This window comes from Mauremys mutica, chromosome 1 (assembly GCF_020497125.1).
Source record: "Mauremys mutica isolate MM-2020 ecotype Southern chromosome 1, ASM2049712v1, whole genome shotgun sequence".
Classification (NCBI taxonomy): Eukaryota; Metazoa; Chordata; order Testudines; family Geoemydidae; genus Mauremys; species Mauremys mutica.
Genome location: NC_059072.1, coordinates 66,077,702 through 66,099,716, shown reverse-complemented (window position 1 = coordinate 66,099,716; position 22,015 = coordinate 66,077,702). Strand labels below are relative to the sequence as shown.

Below are 22,015 nucleotides of genomic sequence, written 5' to 3'. Positions count from 1 at the left end.
TTTTTAAATTCTACCCCTCCACTGCAGTGCTATGTAATAAAATAATTTGCGCAAAAACTGAGGGCTATTAAGTACTGTTGATTTTGTGGAATAGGGGGTAGGGGAATGTGACAAAGTGCATTTACCTTCTTCTCTTTTTTGGCTTTGATCCTGCAATGAGCTCTGTGAGCAGAGGTGAAAGTAAGCCGGTCCGGTACAGCGTACCACTAAGAAAGTGGGCACCGGAGCACAGTCATCTATACTGGCAGGGCCGCTGATGGGGAATGGGAGGGCAAAAGGGGCGTCTGCCCCTGGCCCTTTAAATCACCACCTGAGCCCCGGGCCGGGCAGCACTGAAAGGGTGGCTGGGGGAGTCTGGACTCAGCCCTGCCCCTTCCACGTGAGGCCCCGCCCCTTCCGGGAGCCCAGAGCCACCCCCCCACACCTTGCCCAGGACCCCGGCCGCCCTGCAACATAACCCCATTAAGTTACTTTCACCCCTGTCCGTGAGAATGGAGGTCTGCACCAAAACAAAGCCCTATTGACTTTTATTTTGGGTGTTCCCCCTAAGGAGTTTGTTGCAGGGTCAGGGCCTTAGTTATTACTAATTTCTGGATTCATAAAACATCAGAGTTTTTTGTTTATATACCAGACAAGGAAGATAATTACCAACAATTTAAGACACGTCGGCAAACTCATCAGTGACTATTACTGGGGTCCTCTTTGTTTTTAAAGAGATTAAGTTTAAAAGAAATGAATTTTAAAAAAACATTTAACATTCATGTTATTTTTTTAGAAGAAATCCTCTCTTGTGGGACTAGTTAAGTTACGTGTTTTGATGCCTAGCAATACGTGAACTGCTGCAAAGATCACATCATATTTCAAGAATCCTGTAATGAATAGTTCTAAATCCCATGTAAAATGCTGGTTAGGAACTAGCCCAAACCAGAATCCTTTATTCCATAGAAGTTTGTGACTAAGTAAGAACTGTAGCAGTTATTGTAAATTGTTATGTTGACAGTTTTACAAATGCTGATGTATGACATAAGTCTGTACACCACTACTGGAAGCCACAGTTGTGGTGGTGATTTTACTGTGCCCATAATGTGCGAGGGGCAGTGCTGAAAGTCGACAAGTGATGTGTGGAAACTATGTATCCATATGGGTGAGCAGTGTTCTGTGGTAGAATAAACAGGGCCCAGTGCAAAGATCCGTAGGCAGCACTGCCAACAGAATTAACGGGCTCCTGGGCAAGGGCATTATGCACCTGCCCCAGGAAGGTCCAAGGCATTGTGGGATCAGTGCAGAAATCCACAGGCCCACCAGTGGTTGAATAGTGTGTTGTGTGTAGATATGGTGCACGGTGTGCACCCAAACAAGATGGCTAGTAAGAAGATATTGCCCCATGCAACAGTGCAATTCCCTAGTACAGACAACTCTGCATTGATAGGATGGTTTTAATATTCTAACATGCTAAAAATACATAGTTCTAAGATGGGTATCAAACAAACAATCCCTACCTGTATACTACTTAAACATCATTGTAGCTGGCACAGTTCAGTTCCCACTACAGTAGAAACCCCAGTCAATCCGAATTTAAAATCACTTGTTAGAAGTGGCCCCTCCACATTCATTTCTTTCTCTTCTATTAAATTACATTTAATTTTCTAGAGGCCAAGAATTGTAACAAAATAATGTTGACCACAGTGCATTTGTTTTATGATTATAGTTTTGTCATGTCTATATCATACAGTATTATCTTTGTCAGATCAAATAAGCACCGTGTTGAGCGTTTTCCTTTCTTCACAGTGGACTTGAAAAATAAAAACTGTGCTTCTCAATACAGACAGTTGGCAGGGAGCTGCTGCTCCATTTGATAGACTTCCTGGTGACCAATGATAAGAGTGATCCAGTTGTTACAAGGCTAATCAATAGCACGCGGATTCATATCATGCCATCAATGAACCCGGATGGATTTGAAGCTACAACAACGCATGATTGTTATTACTCAGAAGGAAGGTAAGGGTGTGTGTTTTTTCAGGGTAGGGTAGGGGGCAGAGGAGACAGTAAGTAGGGAGGTTGTTGTTTGTTTTGTTAACATTTAGAGATAGCCAAGCAGCTGGGTCATACTTGGTGGATAGAATAGCCTAGGAGCTACACTCGGGATATGCTTTGGGCCACAGTCTTTAGAAGGGCACAGGGCTTTGCTTTGAAGAAAGCTGTCAGACACTGGGTGTGCGAGAGAGAAAGCGTGTGCATGCATGTGCCCTTGGAGATCTAGGGGCACGGGGAGGAGAGAGAGAATGCCAGCTCTGAACTAGAGAGGAATGATCATCGGTTTTAAGTGGTTTTAACCTTGGGTTATTCTGGATTCCGACTCAAAGTACATCTTCTCGGGATCCCCAAGACGCCAAAAAATAAAAACAGTCACAAGGACTTAACTTCAACTGAGAATCTCAAATTTTCAGAATCAGGGGCAGGCGGAATGCCCTCTTCCCCCAACTCTTCTTTGAGATGAGGTGGAAGATTGAAAACTTAAAATGAATCTGTTTGCTGGGGGTGGGGGAAAGACATAAATGAATACAGCGTTTAACAATACAAATGCCAAACTGGGCGAAGCCTCCACTCTTCACCTGCCCCACCAAGAAAGAAAATTTAAGAATTCACATTAAAACCGGACATTTTATGCACTACAAAAGGACATGTTATTCCACCCCACCCCTACAGCAGACACTTACGGTGTCTCAGTTGATTTCTACTCTGGGCCAATTTTAGGCAAATATGGAACAGACAGCTATAGAGAGCTCTTCATCGGTGGGGAGGTGCTGTGTAGTGCTTCCTCTAAAGCAGTGATGGCTGTATTCTTACAGCACATCTCCACTGAGAATTTTTGTCAATTCTTTGATGGTTGGTCTAGCACCAATGTTGCTAGCATAGACTGCCCGCAGCATTTTTACATTTGTACATTGTCCATATTGCTTTTATCCAGTTAAGACAGGGTAAAAATATTATCAGCCATGTTCACACTAGCTGCAGTGGTACTAGACCATTGGCAGGAGAACTGTCAAGTTCCCAATGAAGACAAAGCCCTAGGCCCCATCTATGCTAACAAAAGGCAGAATTACAAAGCAGTATTAAAAAGCAGTCTCAATAATGTGGATGAGGTTGTGCAAATGGACCTGGCTTCAAGGGATATTGCACTAATGGCAGCTGGCTCTGTGTGTGTAAAGTATTTGATGCCAAAGAAAACGTAAACGTTGTGCCACTTCTGCAAAACCCTATATGCTCTAGTGTTATTGCCGGAGACCCTGCAGAGACTAAAAAGGGTAGACAATTTTAAAAAGCCATAGAAAAAGAGACAGAATGGAAAAGTATAAGGAAGAGAAATGCTAAGTGGCAGAGAACAAATTAACAAAGTTGGGAAGGTAAAGAAGAACAAAGTGCCCAATCCTGCAACTCATATTCATGCAAGTAGTTGTGCTGATTGTACCAGGACTACTTGTGTAACTAAGAATTGGGTTCTCTTGGGTCTTTTGCCGTGGCTGTCATAGCCACTTTGGCAACCTAGGGGATTTGGCGCCTTATCGAACTAGAAGCAGCAAAGAATCCTGTGGCACCTTATAGACTAACAGACGTTTTGCAGCATGAGCTTTCGTGGATGAATACCCACTTCTTCGGATGCAATCTTCTTCTCTTGCATCCGAAGAAGTGGGTATTCACCCACGAAAGCTCATGCTGCAAAACGTCTGTTAGTCTATAAGGTGCCACAGGATTCTTTGCTGCTTCTACAGAACCAGACTAACACGGCTACCCCTCTGATACTTATCGAACTAGAGTAAGCCCTGCTTTTGGATAAGGTAGATATTTATTCCTGAAACAAGTGGGCTAAGAATCTTTAAATGGAGAGGGTTTTTTTTCCCATTGGGTGAAGCATCCAAAGGATTGATGCTAAGCTAATGAGACTTTTAAAAATTAACACCCAAAGCTCAATATTAATCAGATGGGTAGACTGTCCTCCTAGTGGAGAAAAGAAAGGCAGAAATAAGCACTTGAACACAGGTTGGAATTTCAAACACCGTCAGAGGGAAAAAATGCTTTGAATATCTATAGAGTTTTTGTAGCCACATGCTTGGGATGACTGCATTATGACTGGCAGTCATGTGAGTCATGGTTTCTTTCTAAACAAGTGGAAAACACACCCTTTTATTTCATACACTCCCTTATTTGGCTTATGCAATGTTACATTTTACTATGTTTTGTGTGATGTTTCAAGCATCACTCCCAATGTCTCCACTTGGAAATATATTAATTACTCTACAGTAATCTGCCCATTGTGGGCAGAGGCTAGTAGCATACACAATGCAGAATAAAGTCACTATTTCATGATTTGTGAAAACACAGTTTGTGATGCTCATTCTTTCCATGTACCGTTCCAGTAACTCTGTTCCCAACAGTCACTAACACAGATCCAAAGCATTGTGAATCTACTCAGATTCAACAGATTAACAAATATAGAACTGTATTTTCTCTTTCACAGGTTCAATAAGAATGGGGAAGATCTGAATAGGAATTTCCCTGATGTCTTCAACAGTAACAATGTCACAATCCAGCCAGAGACTCAAGCAGTGATAAATTGGATACAAAATGAGACATTTGTTCTTTCAGCTAACTTGCATGGTGGAGCACTGGTTGCCAGTTATACATTTGATAATGGTAACCCAGGTAAGCTAATATCTGTGTTTCTTATTTGGGTCCATTTTTTTCTGCCTGATTCAGTATGAGCAAAACAAAATGCCTGATGTGTTGAAGAGAAGCACCAGACTTACACAAGCTCACTGATCCAGTGAAACTGTACTATCAGTGTATCACACAAACTGATGTGTAGGTTTGGGGGCTTCATATTTTTTATCTAAGACAATATTTTGTGTGTTTTTAACATTAACTTGGCTTGTACCATGGCCATCTCTATTATACAGCTACTGGCTCTTTACAAGGCTATAGCAGATCACGAGATGATGATGTTTTCATACACCTTGCAAAAACCTACTCTTCCAACCATGCCAGCATGTACAAAGGGAATGAATGTGGGAATAAACCAGTCTTTCCATATGGCATTACAAATGGGTATGCCTGGTACCAACTGCAAGGTAAAAATGTCAGTATTTTCCAATGTTCTCTGATTTCCACTGCTTTTATTTGATTCTCCAACATGTACTTGCTAAAACACACCTTTGCATTCCTTGACAGCGAAAGTTCTGTGACTTGTCCACACTAGAGTTTAACTCAAGTGAGCTGATTGTTAATTAACTTGAGCTATCCATTGTGTTTGCACATACTAGTCTGGGCACTTCAGGACACAAGCTTTTGTGGAGCATCCAGCATGTACCAGTATGTTAGCTAATCCAAGTTAATGGGCCAGCTTCCACTGGCTGGGTCTTCAGCTCCTCCCTGCCCTTAAGCCAGGCTCTTTTACTGCTCCATCAGCCAGCATAGCACCTGTCACAGTTCAGGGCAATTGATCTGTACTCCCCCTCTGTGGTCCAGCAAGGGCACCTGCTCTCTGGCTTCCATCTCCCCTGGCTGTCACCTCTCTTGGGTGCCTCTCTCTCTCTCTTCTGACCAGGGTATCTCCAGGCTGAACAGTTCTCTGCCTTAGAATCATAGGGTTGGAAGGGACCTCAGGAGGTCATCTAGTCCAACCCCCTGCTCAAAGCAGGACCAATCCCCAGACAGATTTTTTGCCCCAGATCCCTAAATGGCCCCCTCAAGGACTGAACTCACAACCCTGGGTTTAGCAGGCCAATGCTCAAATCACTGAGCTATCCCTTCCCCATGTTATTATCAGTAAAAGACAGGCACTCAGAGCAAGCTTCACTTGGCCTCTCTTCAGAGACTAACAAGGATCGGTAACAATTGTAAGTTAACCACCTAGCACTTCCTATTTTATTATTAAGATAAAAGCACTACAGAGAAAACATATAACAGAACCTACACATATACTAATAAATTAACTAGAGTTCACCTCAACCCTACCATGAGCTCTGGCAGGAGCAATCTTTCAGAACCCCACCCAAGGGGTTTCTTGATGGTTTCAAGTTCATCACAGCTTCAGCTCAGAACAAGCACACTCATGACTAGCTTAGGCCACCCCTTATACAGTTCAGGGATCTTTGATCTGGAGTTTCCAGGAGCAGGTAATTAGCAGACACTTGGTTTCTCTGCCAAGGGCATAAGTTCAAAGGGATGGATTCCAATGGGTCATTTGCATTCCCCTTACTCCCAGGTATTGCCTAGGAAATCCACTTTACATGCATTGTTCCAAAAGGTCCTTTGAAGTTCCTCATATTGCATTAATTGCAGTTAAATGCAGATTGCATTAATTGTGTCTTCTGGCTAACAAAGTTCCATAGAATTCCACAATAGTACATAAACATGCATTTTTAATACAGTGGCCCCAAAGGTATTATACTTAATGCAGTAAAATTTATCTTTGACAGTGTTCTGGACAAACTTAATTTCATAATCTGTCACATCTCTTCAGAGCTCCTCCCTAACCAGCTGGCACAGCTGTCTGTCTATTGGCAAGCTGCCACAAAGGTTTCCCCTCCCCTTCTGCTGTCAGGCCAGCTTTTCCCCATTCAAATAACACCACAAGTCCATCTCCTTCATTTGCACTTGCTCCATCACCCCCGCCCCTACAATACACAAATTGAGAGGGAAGGGGTTAATTTTTATGCATTAACATAGATGCACATACATATATGATGAACTCTGTGCCAAATTCTTATCTGTGCTATGCTTGTGTAAATCAAGTGTAACTCCAGTTATCAGTAGAGTTCATCTGGTGTAGCTGAGATGATAAAATCTCTCTCTGTTTAAAAATGAGAGAACCAATTTCACATTTATGTAACATGTCTTCATGTCTAATCACTGAAACAAATACACCCCTATTTATATCCATGTGTAAATAACCAGATATACACACCTGAATAACCACATTCTATGTACTAGAATCACTACGAAAAGTGACACTACACGTGTTTAGTAAACTATTTTCAACTACTCAACCAGTCTTCTCCCAAGCTTGGCAAAGCCTACATTCCTCCCAGAGTTCTCCATACTGCAAATGCCAAATCCAGGTTTTTAAAACCAAAGTACTACAGCAGGGTGGATAAAAATCATTATATTAAAATATATATAATGGAATATATATAATGAAATTAAATACCTTTTTATTTTTAAAAATAAACACATAAAATTAAATTTGAAATTATGACAACCTATGTTTAGTCCAAACTTACTGTAACCTATTTAAAGCATTTAAATAAAAAATATATTCAAACCTGTTTACTGCCAAAGTTTTAAAGAAAGTCAAACCACTCAAGTGGTGGAAGCCATTGGCTTAGCACCTGGAACCAGAGATTATTGTAGTGCTAGTCCAGCAGTAACCTCTTCTGAAGTTATAGAGAATATTTTCTTCATTTCAGTTTATTCATGTAGTTCAGTTCATTAGCTAGTTAATTCAAAGTTAAGAAATCAATTAGGAGTTGAAAAAACATGGAAGCTTGTTTTCCTTTTCCAGTCTATGAATAAAAATTCAGTGTGAGAGAGTGAGATCTACTAGTTCTAAAATCTTGAAGGACATAGTGACTAGAAACAATCAGTTCAATTAATGAATTACAGATAATATTTCCTTTTGTTTAATAAATCAGTTTTAAATGCAGAACATGCTTTGATAAAAATACATATTTTCCTTTTGTGTCCAGCACATTTAAAGTAAGCTTTATTTAACTAATAAAAACATCTAAATGCTGTTTTTGTGAATTTCTAACTTAATTCCAGTTTCCATCCATATAATTTCACACACACAAAATAAAAATAAATCTAGTAAATAAGATGTATCATTTGCCATTTTCTAACATAATAAAATGTGTAAAAACTAAAATACTGAATAAATGTATTTTAAGCTAAATCATTGCTTAGATAAATATGTGTAAGATACACTATATCTTCCTTGTTTAAATCAATTCACTTTGGTCCTCAGCATGCCAAAAAACCCCACACCTGAACAATTTTCTTATTGTAAAAAAAAATAAAAATAAATCACATTTTCCCCACATTCATAATTCAAATGGCTAAAAGGATTTTGAGGCACAACTGAGCATGACAAATTTAGTGCCAAAATATAATTTTGTGTCTCTCTTGTAGATACAAGTAGTTGAAAAGAGGTTTTGAATCAAAGGGTCCCCTTTCTCAACCATTATTATAGCCTCATTCTAGTAATTCCACTGCACTTTGGGGTGGTTGTTTTTTTTAAGTAAGCAGGTTTTCCACGGGGGATCATAAATCTAACTGACTAAGGTATTAAAAAACAATTGTACTTCCCAATTTGTGGTAATTTGTCTAACTGAATTGCCCTTGCATCATGGAAATGAAGGAAATACTTCAAGAAGGCTAGAGTTTAGAAGAAGTTGCAAGTCTCCTAGTCCATTTCTAGCTCTTACTCAGTGGCTCTCGCTGTAATAATCAAATAATTTTTTTTCTTAGGTGGGATGCAGGATTACAACTACATCTGGGGACAATGTTTTGAAATTACATTGGAGTTGTCATGCTGTAAATATCCACCAGCAAGTCAACTTCAGGCCTTCTGGAATGACAACAAAGCTGCTTTGATTGAATACATTAAACAAGTTCATCTTGGTGGGTAGGCTTTTGTATTTTGAATTTCATCTGCTCAACTTCCAATACAGCTTGTGTAGGGTCAGCTGTAGTAACAACATGGACATGGACATGTAACAGGCTCTCCAGCAACAGGCTAGAACCAAAAGAACTACTTCTATAAGGGCCTTTGACTTTCAATATGAAATCCGTTTTTTCTTCATTCTTGCTGAATTAAGAGACAGATGTAGCAGAGAGCTGTGTGCGCCATCCCCATTTTAGAAACAATGTTGTGAGCATGATGGTGGCTAAGGGAGGATAGTGAGCCAGAGAATGTTGCCCAGAAGCAACTGGGGCATCTGGAATATTAGATTGTGAATGCATTCATTCATAGATGGTTCTGAAGAAAAATGCAAACATTTTAAAAAAAACTGAACCATGTAGGTGAACCCCCTTTAACCTGAGATTGGGGTTTGAGAAAAGAGAGGAAATCTCCAAACTAAGTGTATGTGAACAGACCAATTTACAGTCAAAGCTGTGTTATCTGGCACTTTACCAAACAGAAAACTCTAGAAACTGGCATTTCTGATATCTCCAAGTTCAAGTCTTCAGTAGGGATGCCAGGCTCCCTACCTGGCTCTGCGTGGCTCCCCAGAAGCAGCGACATGTCCCTGCTGCTCCTAGGCAGAGGAATGCCTATGGGGTCTCTGTGTGCTGTCCCTGCCTCACCCCGAGCACTGGCTCCGCAGCTCCCATTGGCCAGGAACCATGGCCAATGGGAGCAGCAGACGCAGTGCCTGCACCCAGAGCCACCTGGTCATGCCTCTGCCTAGGAGCAGCAAGGACATGTCACCACTTGCGGGGAGCTGCCCGAGGTGAGCGCCGCCGGGATCTGACACCCAAAAACCCCTCCCATGCCCCAACCCCCTGCTCCGAGCCTCACCCACACCCAAACTCCCTCCCAGAGCCCATGTCCCACAACCTCTCCTGCACCCAAACTCCCTCCCTCCATTGGTAAGTAAAACTCAGTTAACCGGAATTTTTGACTAACCAGCACCCCCCATTCTCCCAACATGTTGGATAACAAAGCTTTTACTGTATCTAGCTTTATTCAAGTTGGATAGATACTGTCACAGTAGTGACACATAGCAGTCAAGGAACATACATCCAGCTTTCACACCTGTTAGGGGCAGTGAGCAGTGACTAGCATTGGTTAAAATAGAAATCTGTGGAAAGACGCAGCCATTCTAAGAGACATTTATGAAAAAGCTTTTTTTAAATGAAGACTGACAAAACATATCATTTGTGTCAAATGAGAAAAGGGTGGGGCTTACTTTTTGTGGGTTTGCTTCATTTAGGTTCCTGGAGCTATTAAGAGCAGAATTCATCTGCCTTCCTCATTCCTGACAGCTGTCCAGGTTTCAACGTATCGATTAAAACTTCATAAGCGAGTGACCACACAGAGGGCCCATTTTTGCAGCTGTTCTCTGCACAGATCTTCCCATTGACCTCTATGGTGCTCCTGTATGCAGAGCAGCAACAGAACTGAAGTCACGTAAAATAGAGACTTGTGTTCAGCCAGTCTCTGGGAAGTGGACACCAGTGGGCAGTGTTCAAAACAGGGTCCTCTGAGGAGTCAGACAAATATCCCAGCCTCTGCCTCTATCCTCCAGGCTCAGGAGGCAAAAGGAGTTAGAGAGATGCTGGGATCTAAAATCTACAGGGGGTCCAGCTCTGATGCAGACACGTGCTGAGGGGGAGAGGGGCATACAGCCAATACTGGGCATAGGAGATTAGAATCTATAGTAGCTGGGCGCAGGGGGAGAACACACACACAGGTGAAGGAGCACGGCTCAACTACTTAGGAAATTAATGGCTTCTCCCACTCATCGGTGGCTTTACCGAGGTGTCAGAACTAGGAGCCAGTTAGAAGCAGCTGGCAACTGGTATTGCCAAAACTCATTAGTAAGGTTAAGAAGTTGTCACGCTTGTTTTTAGTAAAAGCTGCGGACAGGTCACAAGCAGTAAACAAAAATTCACAGAAGTTCAAGACCAGTCTGTGACTTTTACTAAAAATAATTGGCAGGGGAGAGGCTGATGGGGGATGATGACACCCGAGCCCTGCTGTGAGGGGGGAAAAGGGGTGAAGCAGCCACTGCCATGACGGCAGCTCCATGTCCCCCACCACTCACAGCAGCTGGGAGCTCCAGGTTCTCCCACTACCCAAGCCAGCTCAGGGCTCTGGGTCCCCACTGGCTGACAGCTTCAGCTCCTGTACCCCATGGCTGAAGCAAAAAATGTCATAGAGGTCTCTGAAAGTCATGGAATCCATGACTTCCGTGACCTCCATAACAATCTTATCCTTATTCGTTAGTCGTGCCCCATCTCCTCCCTCCCCCCACCCCCAAATCCCAAAATATTAGCTTAAATGCAGTAAGATTTAAAAAAATAATAATTTGGGTTCTCTTTCTTTGCCTTCTGGTTTCTAAGCAATTAGGATGTACTGAGGTCACATTTTCAAGCTTTTCTCCACAACCATGGGGGCTGAAATCTTACTTTTCATTTAAAAACAAAACAAAACAAAACATGAATTTGGAAGCTGTGTCTCTAAGAAAGACATCAAGTATTGCAAGATTTGATAACATTGCAACAGACTTCAGCCTTATGATATTAGCCCTTGAGGAAACTGTCCACCTATGCTCCTCATATGCTCCCTAGTATGAAGGGGAGAGAGAGGAACATTTGCCCTGCTTGCCCAGGAAGGACTGAACATAGGGTGACCAGACAGCAAGCGTGAAAAATAGGGACGGGGGTGGGGGGTAATAGGCTTCTGTATAAGAAAAAGCCTCAAATATTGGGACTGTCCCTATAAAATCAGGACATCTGGTCACCCTAACTGAGCAGAAGCCTTCGTCACTCAAGGAGTATTGCCTCATGTCACCACAATGGAACCCTCCCAGCCCCTCCCTCAGCCAGGAATAGGACAGAAGTGACAGAACTCACCCTCATTAAACTTCTTTCTAAACCTATGAACTGTGGTTTAGTATGAGTTTTCTGCACAGTGTGGTGCACCTAAAAGTGATGCCCACACTTCAAAGGATGAGGCGATCCTGGGTAATTTACAGTGGGCTGTGTGGGATTAGAGATGGCAGTTTGTATTGGGATGTTCAGTAATTAAAGACAGTTATAGGGTTTCACTTCAGAGAAAAGCAGCATGGGGAAGAAGGAATTAGATTTTTTTTTAAAGTGAAATGTAGCTACTCTGCCCCTATGTGGGCAAAGGCTGGCAGTGCTAGAGGGCAGCAACTTCTAAATGGAAGAGGTCAGAAGCGAGCAGTGATTTAACAGAGACCAACCCAGAGCACACACGCACACGAGACATTGCCCTGTGCAACAGTTTGTTTCAAGTTTTCATATGGGGGTTAATACATAGGCATACAGTGCTTAAATAGAGGCCTGCTCATGTGGGCCCTGATTCCATATCCTGGAAAGAAAATGTAGGTGCACATTTTCTAGTTAGCATACTTATGTATTTTATAGCGTACTATAGAATTAGCATGTTTGTAAAATTTGTTATAAAAAAACCTGAGGGCAGGGAATTGTCAGGATTCACAGGCAGAAATACACCCTACTCTTTAAACTTGTCATAGATCCTTAGAGCCCCAGTCACAGACCAAGACCCCATTGTGGTAGGCATTGTATAAACACAAAAAACTGTTCCTGCCCCAAAGAGCTTGTACTCTATGGGCTTGGCTACACTTGAAAGTTGCAGCGCTGGGAGTTACAGCGCTGGTCATGCAGCTGTGCAGGAACAGCGCTGGTGTGTGGCCACATTTGCAGCGCTGTTGGGAGTGCTGCATTATGGGCAGCTATCCCAGCATTCAAGTGGCAACAACGTGCTTTTCAAAAGAGGGGGGTGGAGGGTGGTGTACTGTGACAGGGAGCGGGGAAGATAGAGAGAGTGGATTTTTGGAGCCAACACTGTGTGTTAGCTTCCTGGATTGAAAAATCACAAAATGTTCGCGAACCCTTAGTCTTAATTGCAAACAGCCTGCATCCAACGCTGTTTCTCTGTCAAGCAAACATTCACTCCCTGCCTCTCATTTGATCGTTCACAGTCAGGTACAGATAGCTCCTGTTTGCTGTGATCAGTGTTTGTTTTTTTAGATAAGCAGTTCAACTGAGCTCCGATTGGAGTTCACAACAAAACAAAGAGAGGCTGCATAACAAAACAAAGCGAGTAATTTAGTTAAAAGCATTCTGGGATATCTCCTTATTCCCTGGAGGCCAATAAAAGCGCTGGTGTGTGTCCACACTTGATGAGCAGCGCTGGATCACCAGCGCTGCAATCGCTACACCCCAACCTGACCAGGTGTACAGCCAGCGCTGCAGCCAGGGAGTTGCAGCGCTGGATGTGCCTTGCAGGTGTGGACGGTTACTAATTGCAGCACTGGAAAGCCTCTACCAGCGCTGCAACTTGCAAGTGTAGCCAAGCCCTAAGACTATATCTACACTGTGACCTAGGAGTACGATTCCTTGCTTATGTACACATACACAGATGAAAGCTAGTGTGAGTATGTGTACACAGGCCCGCTGGGAATCACTCCCATAGCTCATGTATAGACATAGTCTAAGTCATTGTTTCTCAACGACCGGTCTATGGACCCGCACCAGTCCCTGAGATCGCCCTAATATGGCTTAGGAAGGCAGCAAGTCACTCCCTGGTATCAAAAAGGTTGAGAAGCACAGGCCTAAATAATCTTCTCTTTCTGAATAGTTTAAAAAAAAAAGTTAGATGCCTACAGATATTTTGCTTTCAAGGAAAAACATAAGCAGTGTAGTAGATGGCCAAAATGGGTTTTCTTCCCTTACATAATTTATCAGTGGCACATGAGGGGAAGCCCACATAGTTCTACAGTGTCGTAATATTTTATATTCAAGAATACCTTGCAGCTACTAGCAGTCTCAGCATAAGTGCTTATTTTGGATTTGTTATTCTGCCAAAGTTTATATTCCCAAAAAAACTCTGTGTAGATGTGCCTTTAGATGCTAATAAAGCATGGCAGGCTAGGACTTGTAATATCAGTTGGAACTGGAAAAGGTTCAGAAAAGGGCAACAAAAATTATTAGGGGTATGGAACGGCTTCCATATGAGGAGAGATTAATAAGACTGGGACTTTTCATCTTGGAAAAGAGATGACTAAGGGAGAACATGATAAAGGTCTATAAAATCATGACTGGTGTGGAGAAAGTAAATGAGTAAATAACAAGAACTAGGGGGCACCAAATGAAATTAATAGGGAGCAAGTTTAAAACAAACAAAAGGAAGTATTTCTTCACACAGCGCACAGTAAACCTGTGGAACTCTTTGCCAGAGGATGCCAGACTATAACAGGGTTCAAAAAAGAACTAGATAAATTCATGGAGGATAGGTCCATCAATGGCTATTAGCCAGGATGGGCAGGAATGGTGTCCCTAGCCTCTGTTTGCCAGAAGCTGGGCATGAGCAACACTTGATGATTACCTGTTCTGTTCATTCCCTCTGGGGCACCTGGACCCTGTTGGAAGACAGGATACTGGGCTAGATGTCCCTTTGGTCTGACCCAGTAGGGCTGTTCTTATGTTCTGTCCACTGGCCATGCTTTTCATATTAAAGATGAAAGGGCCTGAAATTTGCCTAATTGAATGCTGCAGACATTCTTATTATGGTCCCTCAGCTGAGTAAAAGTTTGGATGGCCCTACTTTATACTGCAGCTCTGTCTGAAATGGGACTCCACAATTAGAATTGGTGTAACTGTTCTGGGGACCAGAAGGAGGGAAGAGTCAGACCAGTTGAAAGTCTTTGGGTAAAGAAAAAAGGGGGGAAAATGGGCATGACATCATAGTAGGGGGTCTACTATAGAGCACCAAATCAAGATGAAGTAGTGGAGGAGGTATTTCTAGAGCAAATAACAGAAATACACAAAACACAAGATGGAGTTGTAATGAGGGACTAACTTCCCAGATATCTGTTGGAAAATTAATACAGCAAACCACAAAATTTCCAGTAAGTTCTTGGAATGTATTGGGAATAATTTTTGTTTCAGAAAGTGGAGGAAGTAACCGGGGGACAGCCATTTTAAACTGACCAACAGGGAAGAATTGGTTGTAAATCTGAAGAGGGAAGGCCATTTGGGTGAAAGTGATCATGAGATGACAGCTTTCACAATTCTAAGGCAAGGAAGGAGTGAGAGCAGCAGAATAAGGAGAACGGACTTCAAAAAAGCAGACTTCAAAAACTGCTAGGTAAGGTCCCATAGGAAGAAAATCTAAGGAAGAAAGGAGAGTTCAGGACAGCTGGTAGTTTCTCAAGAACACAATATTAAATGCCCAACTGCAAACAATCCCCATGTGAAGGACAGATAAGAACAGTAAGAGGCCAATATGGCTTTATCAGAAGCTCTTTAATAACCTGAAAAGCAAAAAGGAATCCTGCAAAAGTGGAGACATGGATGAATTGCTAAAGGGGAGTACAAAAGAATAGCACAAGCATGTAGGGAGAATTACACCTAGCAAGCGCCATAAAAGGCAATAAGAAGAGGTTCTTTAAATACAGTAGGAGCAAGAGAAAGAGAAAGACAAAGGAAAGTGTAGCTCCTCTGCTTAGTGAGGAAGGCCTGCTAATAACTGATGACATCAAGAAGGCTGTTTAATGACTATTACGCTTCATTCAGTCTTCACTAGGAAGGTTAATGGTGACCAGATATTGAACACAATTACTATTAACAACATTGGTGGGGGGAAGGAAGTGCAAGCCAAAATAGGGAAACACCAGGTTAAAGAATATTTAGATAAATTAGATGTATTCAAATTGTCAGACCCCAATGAAATTCATCCTAGGGTAATTAAGGAACGAGCTGAAGCAAGCTCAGACCATTGACAATTATTGTTAAGAGCTCATGGAGGACTGGAGAAGGGCAAACATAGTACCTATCTTTAGAAAGGGCAACAAAGAGAACCCAGGAACTTATAGACCAGTCTGCCTAATTTTGATAAGTGGGAAGATATTGGTACAAATTATTAAATTACTTTGTAAGCACCGAGAGGGTAAGAGGGTTACAAGGTGTGACGAAGTGGAGTTTTATTCATCGTGTTATGTTGCACGTGAGTCTTACTGTCCTATACTAATACTATGTGTACCGCCGTTTCCCTGTGCACTGCACCAATATTTCGGTGGTGGGAATTGGGGGTGGTGATTTTTGCTGATGCCCTCGGGGCAGGTGAGGCTGCCCAGCTGTCCACACAAATGTAACCTGAGACCCAGGAGGGGGGGTGCGACCAGGTGACACGTTTTGCCTGGGAAGCAGGACAAAGAGGAGGGGGAGCAACAGGGGTGGCCGAGGTCAGGTCGCTGGAAGCTGGGGAGCCTGCTTGGGGGACTGGAAAAGGGAGAGTCCAGGCCATCTGGCCCAGGACTCCCCCAGGTGGACTTGGCTGAAAGTCACTGATTTCTGTGGTAGCAAACTCTGTTCTATGCTGTGTTCCTGTCAACTAATAAACCATGCTGGCTGAGAGTCACTGCTGACTGCAGAAGTTGGGGTGCAGGGCCCTCTGGTTTCCCCAGGAGCCCTGCCCGGGCAGACTCACTGTGGGAAGCACAGGGGGAGGAAGAGGATGCTGAATGCTCTGAGGTCAGATCCAGGAAGGTCAAAGCTGTGTTAGCTTCTTGCCCTGGTGACAGTATGCTCAGAGAAAGGAGGCATGCTCCTCCAGAGTCCTTACTGGCTTCGTATGGAGTAGTTCCAGAGCATTGGCCTGGTGACTCTGTGACACAAGGATCCATCTGTCACAAACAATTCCTGCCAAACCAACTTAATTTCCTTCTTTGACAGGGTTACTGGGCAAGTGGATGTGGGGGAAGCAGTATTGTATATCTTAATTTTAATACAGCTTTTCACATAATCCCATATGACATTCTCATGAGCAAACTAGGGAAATGTGGTCTAGATGAAATTACTATAAGGTGGGCGCAAAACTGCTTGAAAGATTGTACTCAAAGAGTAGTTATCAACGGTTCACTGTTGAAGTGGGAGAGCGTTTCTAGTAGGGTCCCACAGGGTGCAGTCCTTGTCAGATACTATTCAATATTGTCATGAATGACGTGGAGAACATGCTTATAAATGTGTGGATGGCTCCAAGCTGAGAGGGGTTGCAAGCACTTTGGAGGACAGGATTAGAATTCACAACAACCTTGACAAACCGGAAAATTGCTCTGAAATCAACAAAATTAAAGACAAATGCAAATTACAACACTTAAGAAAAAATGCACAACTACAAAATAGGGAATAACTGACTAGGCAGTTGTATTGCTGAAGAGGATCGAGGGGTTATGGTGGATCACAAATTGAATATGAGTCAACAATGTGATGCAGCTGCAAAAAATATTAATATAATTCTGGGGGGTATTAACAGGAGTGTTGTATGTCAGACATGGGCCGTAATTGTCTCACTCTACTTGGCACTGGTGAGGCCTCAGTTGGAATAGTGTGTCCAGTTCTGGACACCACAATTTAGGAAAGATGTGGACAAACGAAGAGAGTCCAGACGAGAGCAACAAAAATTATAAAAGGTTTAGAAAACTTGACCTATGGGGAAAGGTTAAAAAAACTTGGGCAAGTTTAGTCTTAATAAGAGATGACAGAGAGGGGACATGATAAGAATCTTCAAGTAAGTTAAGGGCTGCTATATAGAGGCCAGGGATCAATCCTCTGTGTCCACTGGAGGTAGGCCAGAAAGTAAATGGTTTAATTCACAGTAAGAGAGATTTAGGTTAGATGTTAGAAAGTTTTGCCTAATTAAAGGGTAGTTAAGTTCTGGAATAGGCTTCCAAGGGAGGTTGTGACATCCCCATCCCTGAAGGTTTTGGATAAACACCTGTCAGGGATAGTGTAGGTTTACTTAGTCCTGCCACAGTGCAGGGGCCTGGACTTGGTGACTTCTCGAGGTCCCTTCTAGCCCTTCATTTCTAAGAGTCTGAATTGGCTAGGAGTATGATATTTTACTGAAAGAGTTATACCAGTACAACCCCTAGTGTAAATGCAGTTATACTACTATAAAGGTGCCTTATTCCTGTATAGCTTTCCTCCACTTGCATATGGGGAATGGGAGGAATGTACCTGCTTACACTTGGAATGAATCTGGTCCTTAGAAAATACACGATCAGTGTAAATTATTAATTTTATACACACACTGTCAAATCAGTGCCAGTTACCATACTTTCCTGCTTACATTCCTAATGTCACTGCTAAATTTGGTTCATTTTCTAACTCTCAGTTTTAAAACTTAATGTCTCCTTTTCCTTAATTGTCATAGCACGTTCTCTGCATTCTGAACTGACCTACGTGCCTTTTCTTTGGCACTTTTAACAGACTGACTGCTTCCTGTTACCCTATTGGCAAAATAATGTTTAGAGCTTGCAAAGAGGCAAAATGAATATCTGAAAGGCTTTATAAACTAGGTAAACACTGGTTATACATTTATCTGCATGTGCTTAGCAACAAAGAGTGGTAGGAAGCGACTCATGGCAACCAAATTTTTCCGAAGTGTTCATATTGAACATCTATCCCAGATGACAGTGTTGAGTTCTTTAGTGGAAGTGTGTGTGTGGTGGTAGATGCAGGGGAGGAGGGGGAAGGTTGAGGCAGAAGCTGCCTGCACAGGTCCTAAAGCAGAATAAAAGGAAATTGCAATAAATATAACTCTGAGGTGATCAACATCAAAATTAACCTGTAACTATGAAGAAAAAAAATGTAACATCAAAAGGGAAAACTGAGCCTTTGCTGTATTAGAGCTTTGTTGTTTTTACTATAACAGGTGGGGGTAGTGTTATTTATTGTTGCAGTAATTTGGAGCAAGAGATACACATTAACCTTTTGCCCATGATCCTTGATTATTGAAATGTGGTTGATAGACTAGACTTTACTCATTAATTTTAACAGATAGATATTCTTTTGGAAGACACACACATACAATGAAATCTGGATTTAATACAGCACTGTTTAAACCTTAGAGTAAGATTGCTCAACCTGGGGGTTTCATTGAACAAGATAAGTAAAAAAACAAACCACCAATAACATGGGCTTGGATGAGTGGATCTGAACCCACAACCTTTACACAGTGGCAAGGTTGCTACTGAGCCAAAATTATACCTTTTTATTAAATATATTGACTAAAATAGCAGAAACTGAGCTAAAACACTTCATCAATATTGTCTCAACTAGCTGTTGCAGACAAGTCAGTTAACAAAACTGCTCATTCTTGAAAATCTGGTGTGTTAGAAGATTTGGGAAGACTAAAATATAAGTAAATATACAATACTACTCTGCCTTTTTGAAACACTAGTCAAGAAGCAATGTTTGACCACACCAACAGGGTAAATGAGTTTTTTTGTTTTGTTTCAAGCTAGGTAAATAAATTCAAGGGCATAAAAGAGATTTAAGCAAGTTCTTCTGTAGAGAACAGGTGCAGCAACATCAGTGTAAACTACGAAATTGTATCTTTAGAGAATGAGATGGAAAAGCTGACACTGCTGCATTTTAACTTGATGGAAGGTAAATGATTAAGAACTAAGAATTCTGTGTCTAGTTTTGGGAGGAAATGAATGAAACAAGCATATGTTGCAATGAACGATGAAAAAAACTGGCTTTTCCAGACCGGAAAGTGAAACCAACAATCACATTTACATACTCTCTCCCTGCCTCATAGGTGTCAAAGGTCAAGTTCTTGACAGGCATGGACAGCCTATACCAAATGTAATAGTGGAAGCCAAAGGAAAGGAACATATCTGTCCTTATAGAACCAATCAACATGGAGAATATTACCTTCTCCTCCTGCCTGGAAGCTATGTGCTTAATGTAAGATGACTACTCTGCTAAGCCTCCATTTCTAAATTATGTTCAGAGAGTTCTTGAAATTGCGAGAGACAGGATCCTATGAAATTAAGGTGTTGGGGTTTGGATTTTTGTTTTGTTTTAATAAAATAAATGTACAGCATCTACACAGGGCAGCGAGTTCCCCTAATTGCTGAAAACAGCCATTCTCCTCTTGGTAACATCATCAAATCAATATTCATCCATTTAGCAATACCCATTACTTATTGAAAAGTGAGCAGGTGAGAAGTACAAAAGGCCTCATGTGGACACAGTACAAGGGGAGGGGGAATGGCAAGGACTGGCATGACAGAACAAAATCTCTTTCATTCAGAGGCCTTTTAAATAGTAGTTGCATATTTCTAGGGTGAGCAGGATTAGATTTTTATTGGGTGTCAAATGTTGATTTCATCATACACATACAACCCCAACCAAAACTATTTCCATTAATGATCATCAAAATTAGAGGCAAAGAAAGAAAAATGTTGCTTAAGAAATTATTAGAGCTTGATTTAAGGATATTTACTTTGTGTTTTGACAGGTTGACAATTTGTCAAATCTAAAAAAAAAAGATTAAAAAAACCATCAACAGTATCCATCAAAAATATTAAAAAATGCAGCCAACCTGCCTATTTCCAATGTTTCCAGGTGAGGCATGGTGCTGCTCTGAAAAGTGACTGTAAAAAAATGGCACCTTCTCATTGTGTATGCAGAGCCATATTTGCCCATTTGAATGAGAAAAATGAGTACAGAAAATCCTATTTTCTAAAAGGAGTGCAAAGTTGGACAAACTATCAGCATTTTCTAAAGCCTAATATCTAGGCGGTAACATGACAGGCCTTCAGCAGCTCCCAACCACTGCAGGCTGAAGTCACGGAGGTCGCTAGAAGTCATGGATTCCATGACATCCGTGACTAAATCGTAGCCTTACTTATTGCTTCAGTGGATTTTCGCATCAGATGTCTGTTTACAAATGATGAGATTTTTTTTCTACCAACTAGCCCTGTAAACTTATATTGGGGATCTGAAAGTGAACCTGGGTTTTTCCTTCTAATGCATCACCACAACTGATAGGTTTTACAGGCCAACTTAGGCCTTTGACTGCATCACTCAGCTCTTCAAAAGAGTTTCATAGTTTTAACTAATTGTAAATTAACAGAAATGTGTATTAAGTTACAAGATAGAATAAAATTCACTGCTCACTCAGTCTTAGCTGTGTTGACTCCGCAGAGTTACAAGAGTAAACATATCACTTAAGTTAACAGATATGACTCTGCACCTTGTGAGGGGACTGACTGAGTAAGAAGCTGCCATTTTTATACAGTCACTTTTCAGAAGAATAGAATCTCATTTTAAAAAAGAAATAAATACACTTCCCAACCTACAGCCAGAAAAGTGAATGACAGTTGTTGACTCTAGTTGTTTGGCCTATGCAAGGCAGAGACTCCCATCTAACTGTTAATACATGCCACAAGCAGCAAGGAGAAATCCTGACTGATGTCAGAGTTCATGGTAATATTTATTATTCCCTGTGGATATTTCCATCCAATATGGACAAACACATTCTGAGTTCTACCCAGCACTTATTCGTGTCCTTAGCATCTTAATCAAACAAAATATTCTTACTTTGGCTCACTCAATGCAGACTTCATTTCTTTTGCTTTGATAATTTGAGTCATCCAATAGTTAATTGTTCATTCATCATTAGCCAATAAACCAGCTAAAGCAAAATTAACTAAAGCCCTTTTGTTTTTTGTGAAAAAATTGCCAAGAGATACCTAGTATGTTTTCTCCTCTGTTATCAGCAATGTTATTGCAAATAGACTTAAACTTGTAAAATATTTCTCACCCTTCTCATTTAATGTTCATTCTATATCTTTACTTTCACATTCTACCTAACTAATTTATACAGGAGGAGCACAACATCCAATCTCTGCATTAGATGCAAAGAAGCACTCACATAATTAACTTTACACATATTTTGAACTAAAATGACTAGAGCTAGCATGTTAAACAAGCTAGTAAGAACATTTTCCTGTTTGTCCTTAGGCTACAATACCCGGATCTGGATCAATACTAAAGACACTGCTAGTACCAAATGGTCCTGAAAACTTCAGTGCTTTGAAATATGACTTTGTTTTCCCAGAGATCTCCACACTAGCAAGAGATGCTTCATGCCCTACCAAACCTCTTTATCAGGATTTTGAAAGCATTTCAGCAGCAGTAAAACCTACTTTGCATTTCTTGGCTTTAATGACTGTTTTGTATACAGTTTTCAAATAAAGCCAAGAATGAATTAGGTGAGACTTGAAGACATTATCTCTAGCACATCAGTGCACAAATGTGTTTTTTAAGAGCTAAAAGCTGTATTTGCAAAAGAGTGTATATTATTGTATAATTGAAACCTAAGATTTTTTTTAACCAAGTTTACTATATTTTTAAAATGTTGGCTGGACAATCAATAAATGTT

General features: G+C 41.4%; 1 protein-coding gene across 2 annotated transcripts in view; it reads left to right on the top strand.

Annotated features, from left to right (window-relative positions):
* Window positions 1-22,015, top strand: part of CPM (carboxypeptidase M) — a 66,128-nt gene extending 44,113 nt beyond the window's left edge. Inside the window, exons 4-9 of one of the 2 annotated variants that reach the window (XM_045012417.1) lie at window positions 1,826-1,998; window positions 4,517-4,701; window positions 4,956-5,126; window positions 8,527-8,679; window positions 19,382-19,530; window positions 21,595-22,015. In XM_045012417.1, coding sequence (XP_044868352.1) covers window positions 1,826-1,998; window positions 4,517-4,701; window positions 4,956-5,126; window positions 8,527-8,679; window positions 19,382-19,530; window positions 21,595-21,828 — 1,065 coding nt within the window. In that variant the 3' untranslated portion in view covers window positions 21,829-22,015. The remainder of the gene's footprint in view (window positions 1-1,825; window positions 1,999-4,516; window positions 4,702-4,955; window positions 5,127-8,526; window positions 8,680-19,381; window positions 19,531-21,594) is intronic. The other variant, XM_045012427.1, reaches the window with a different exon arrangement.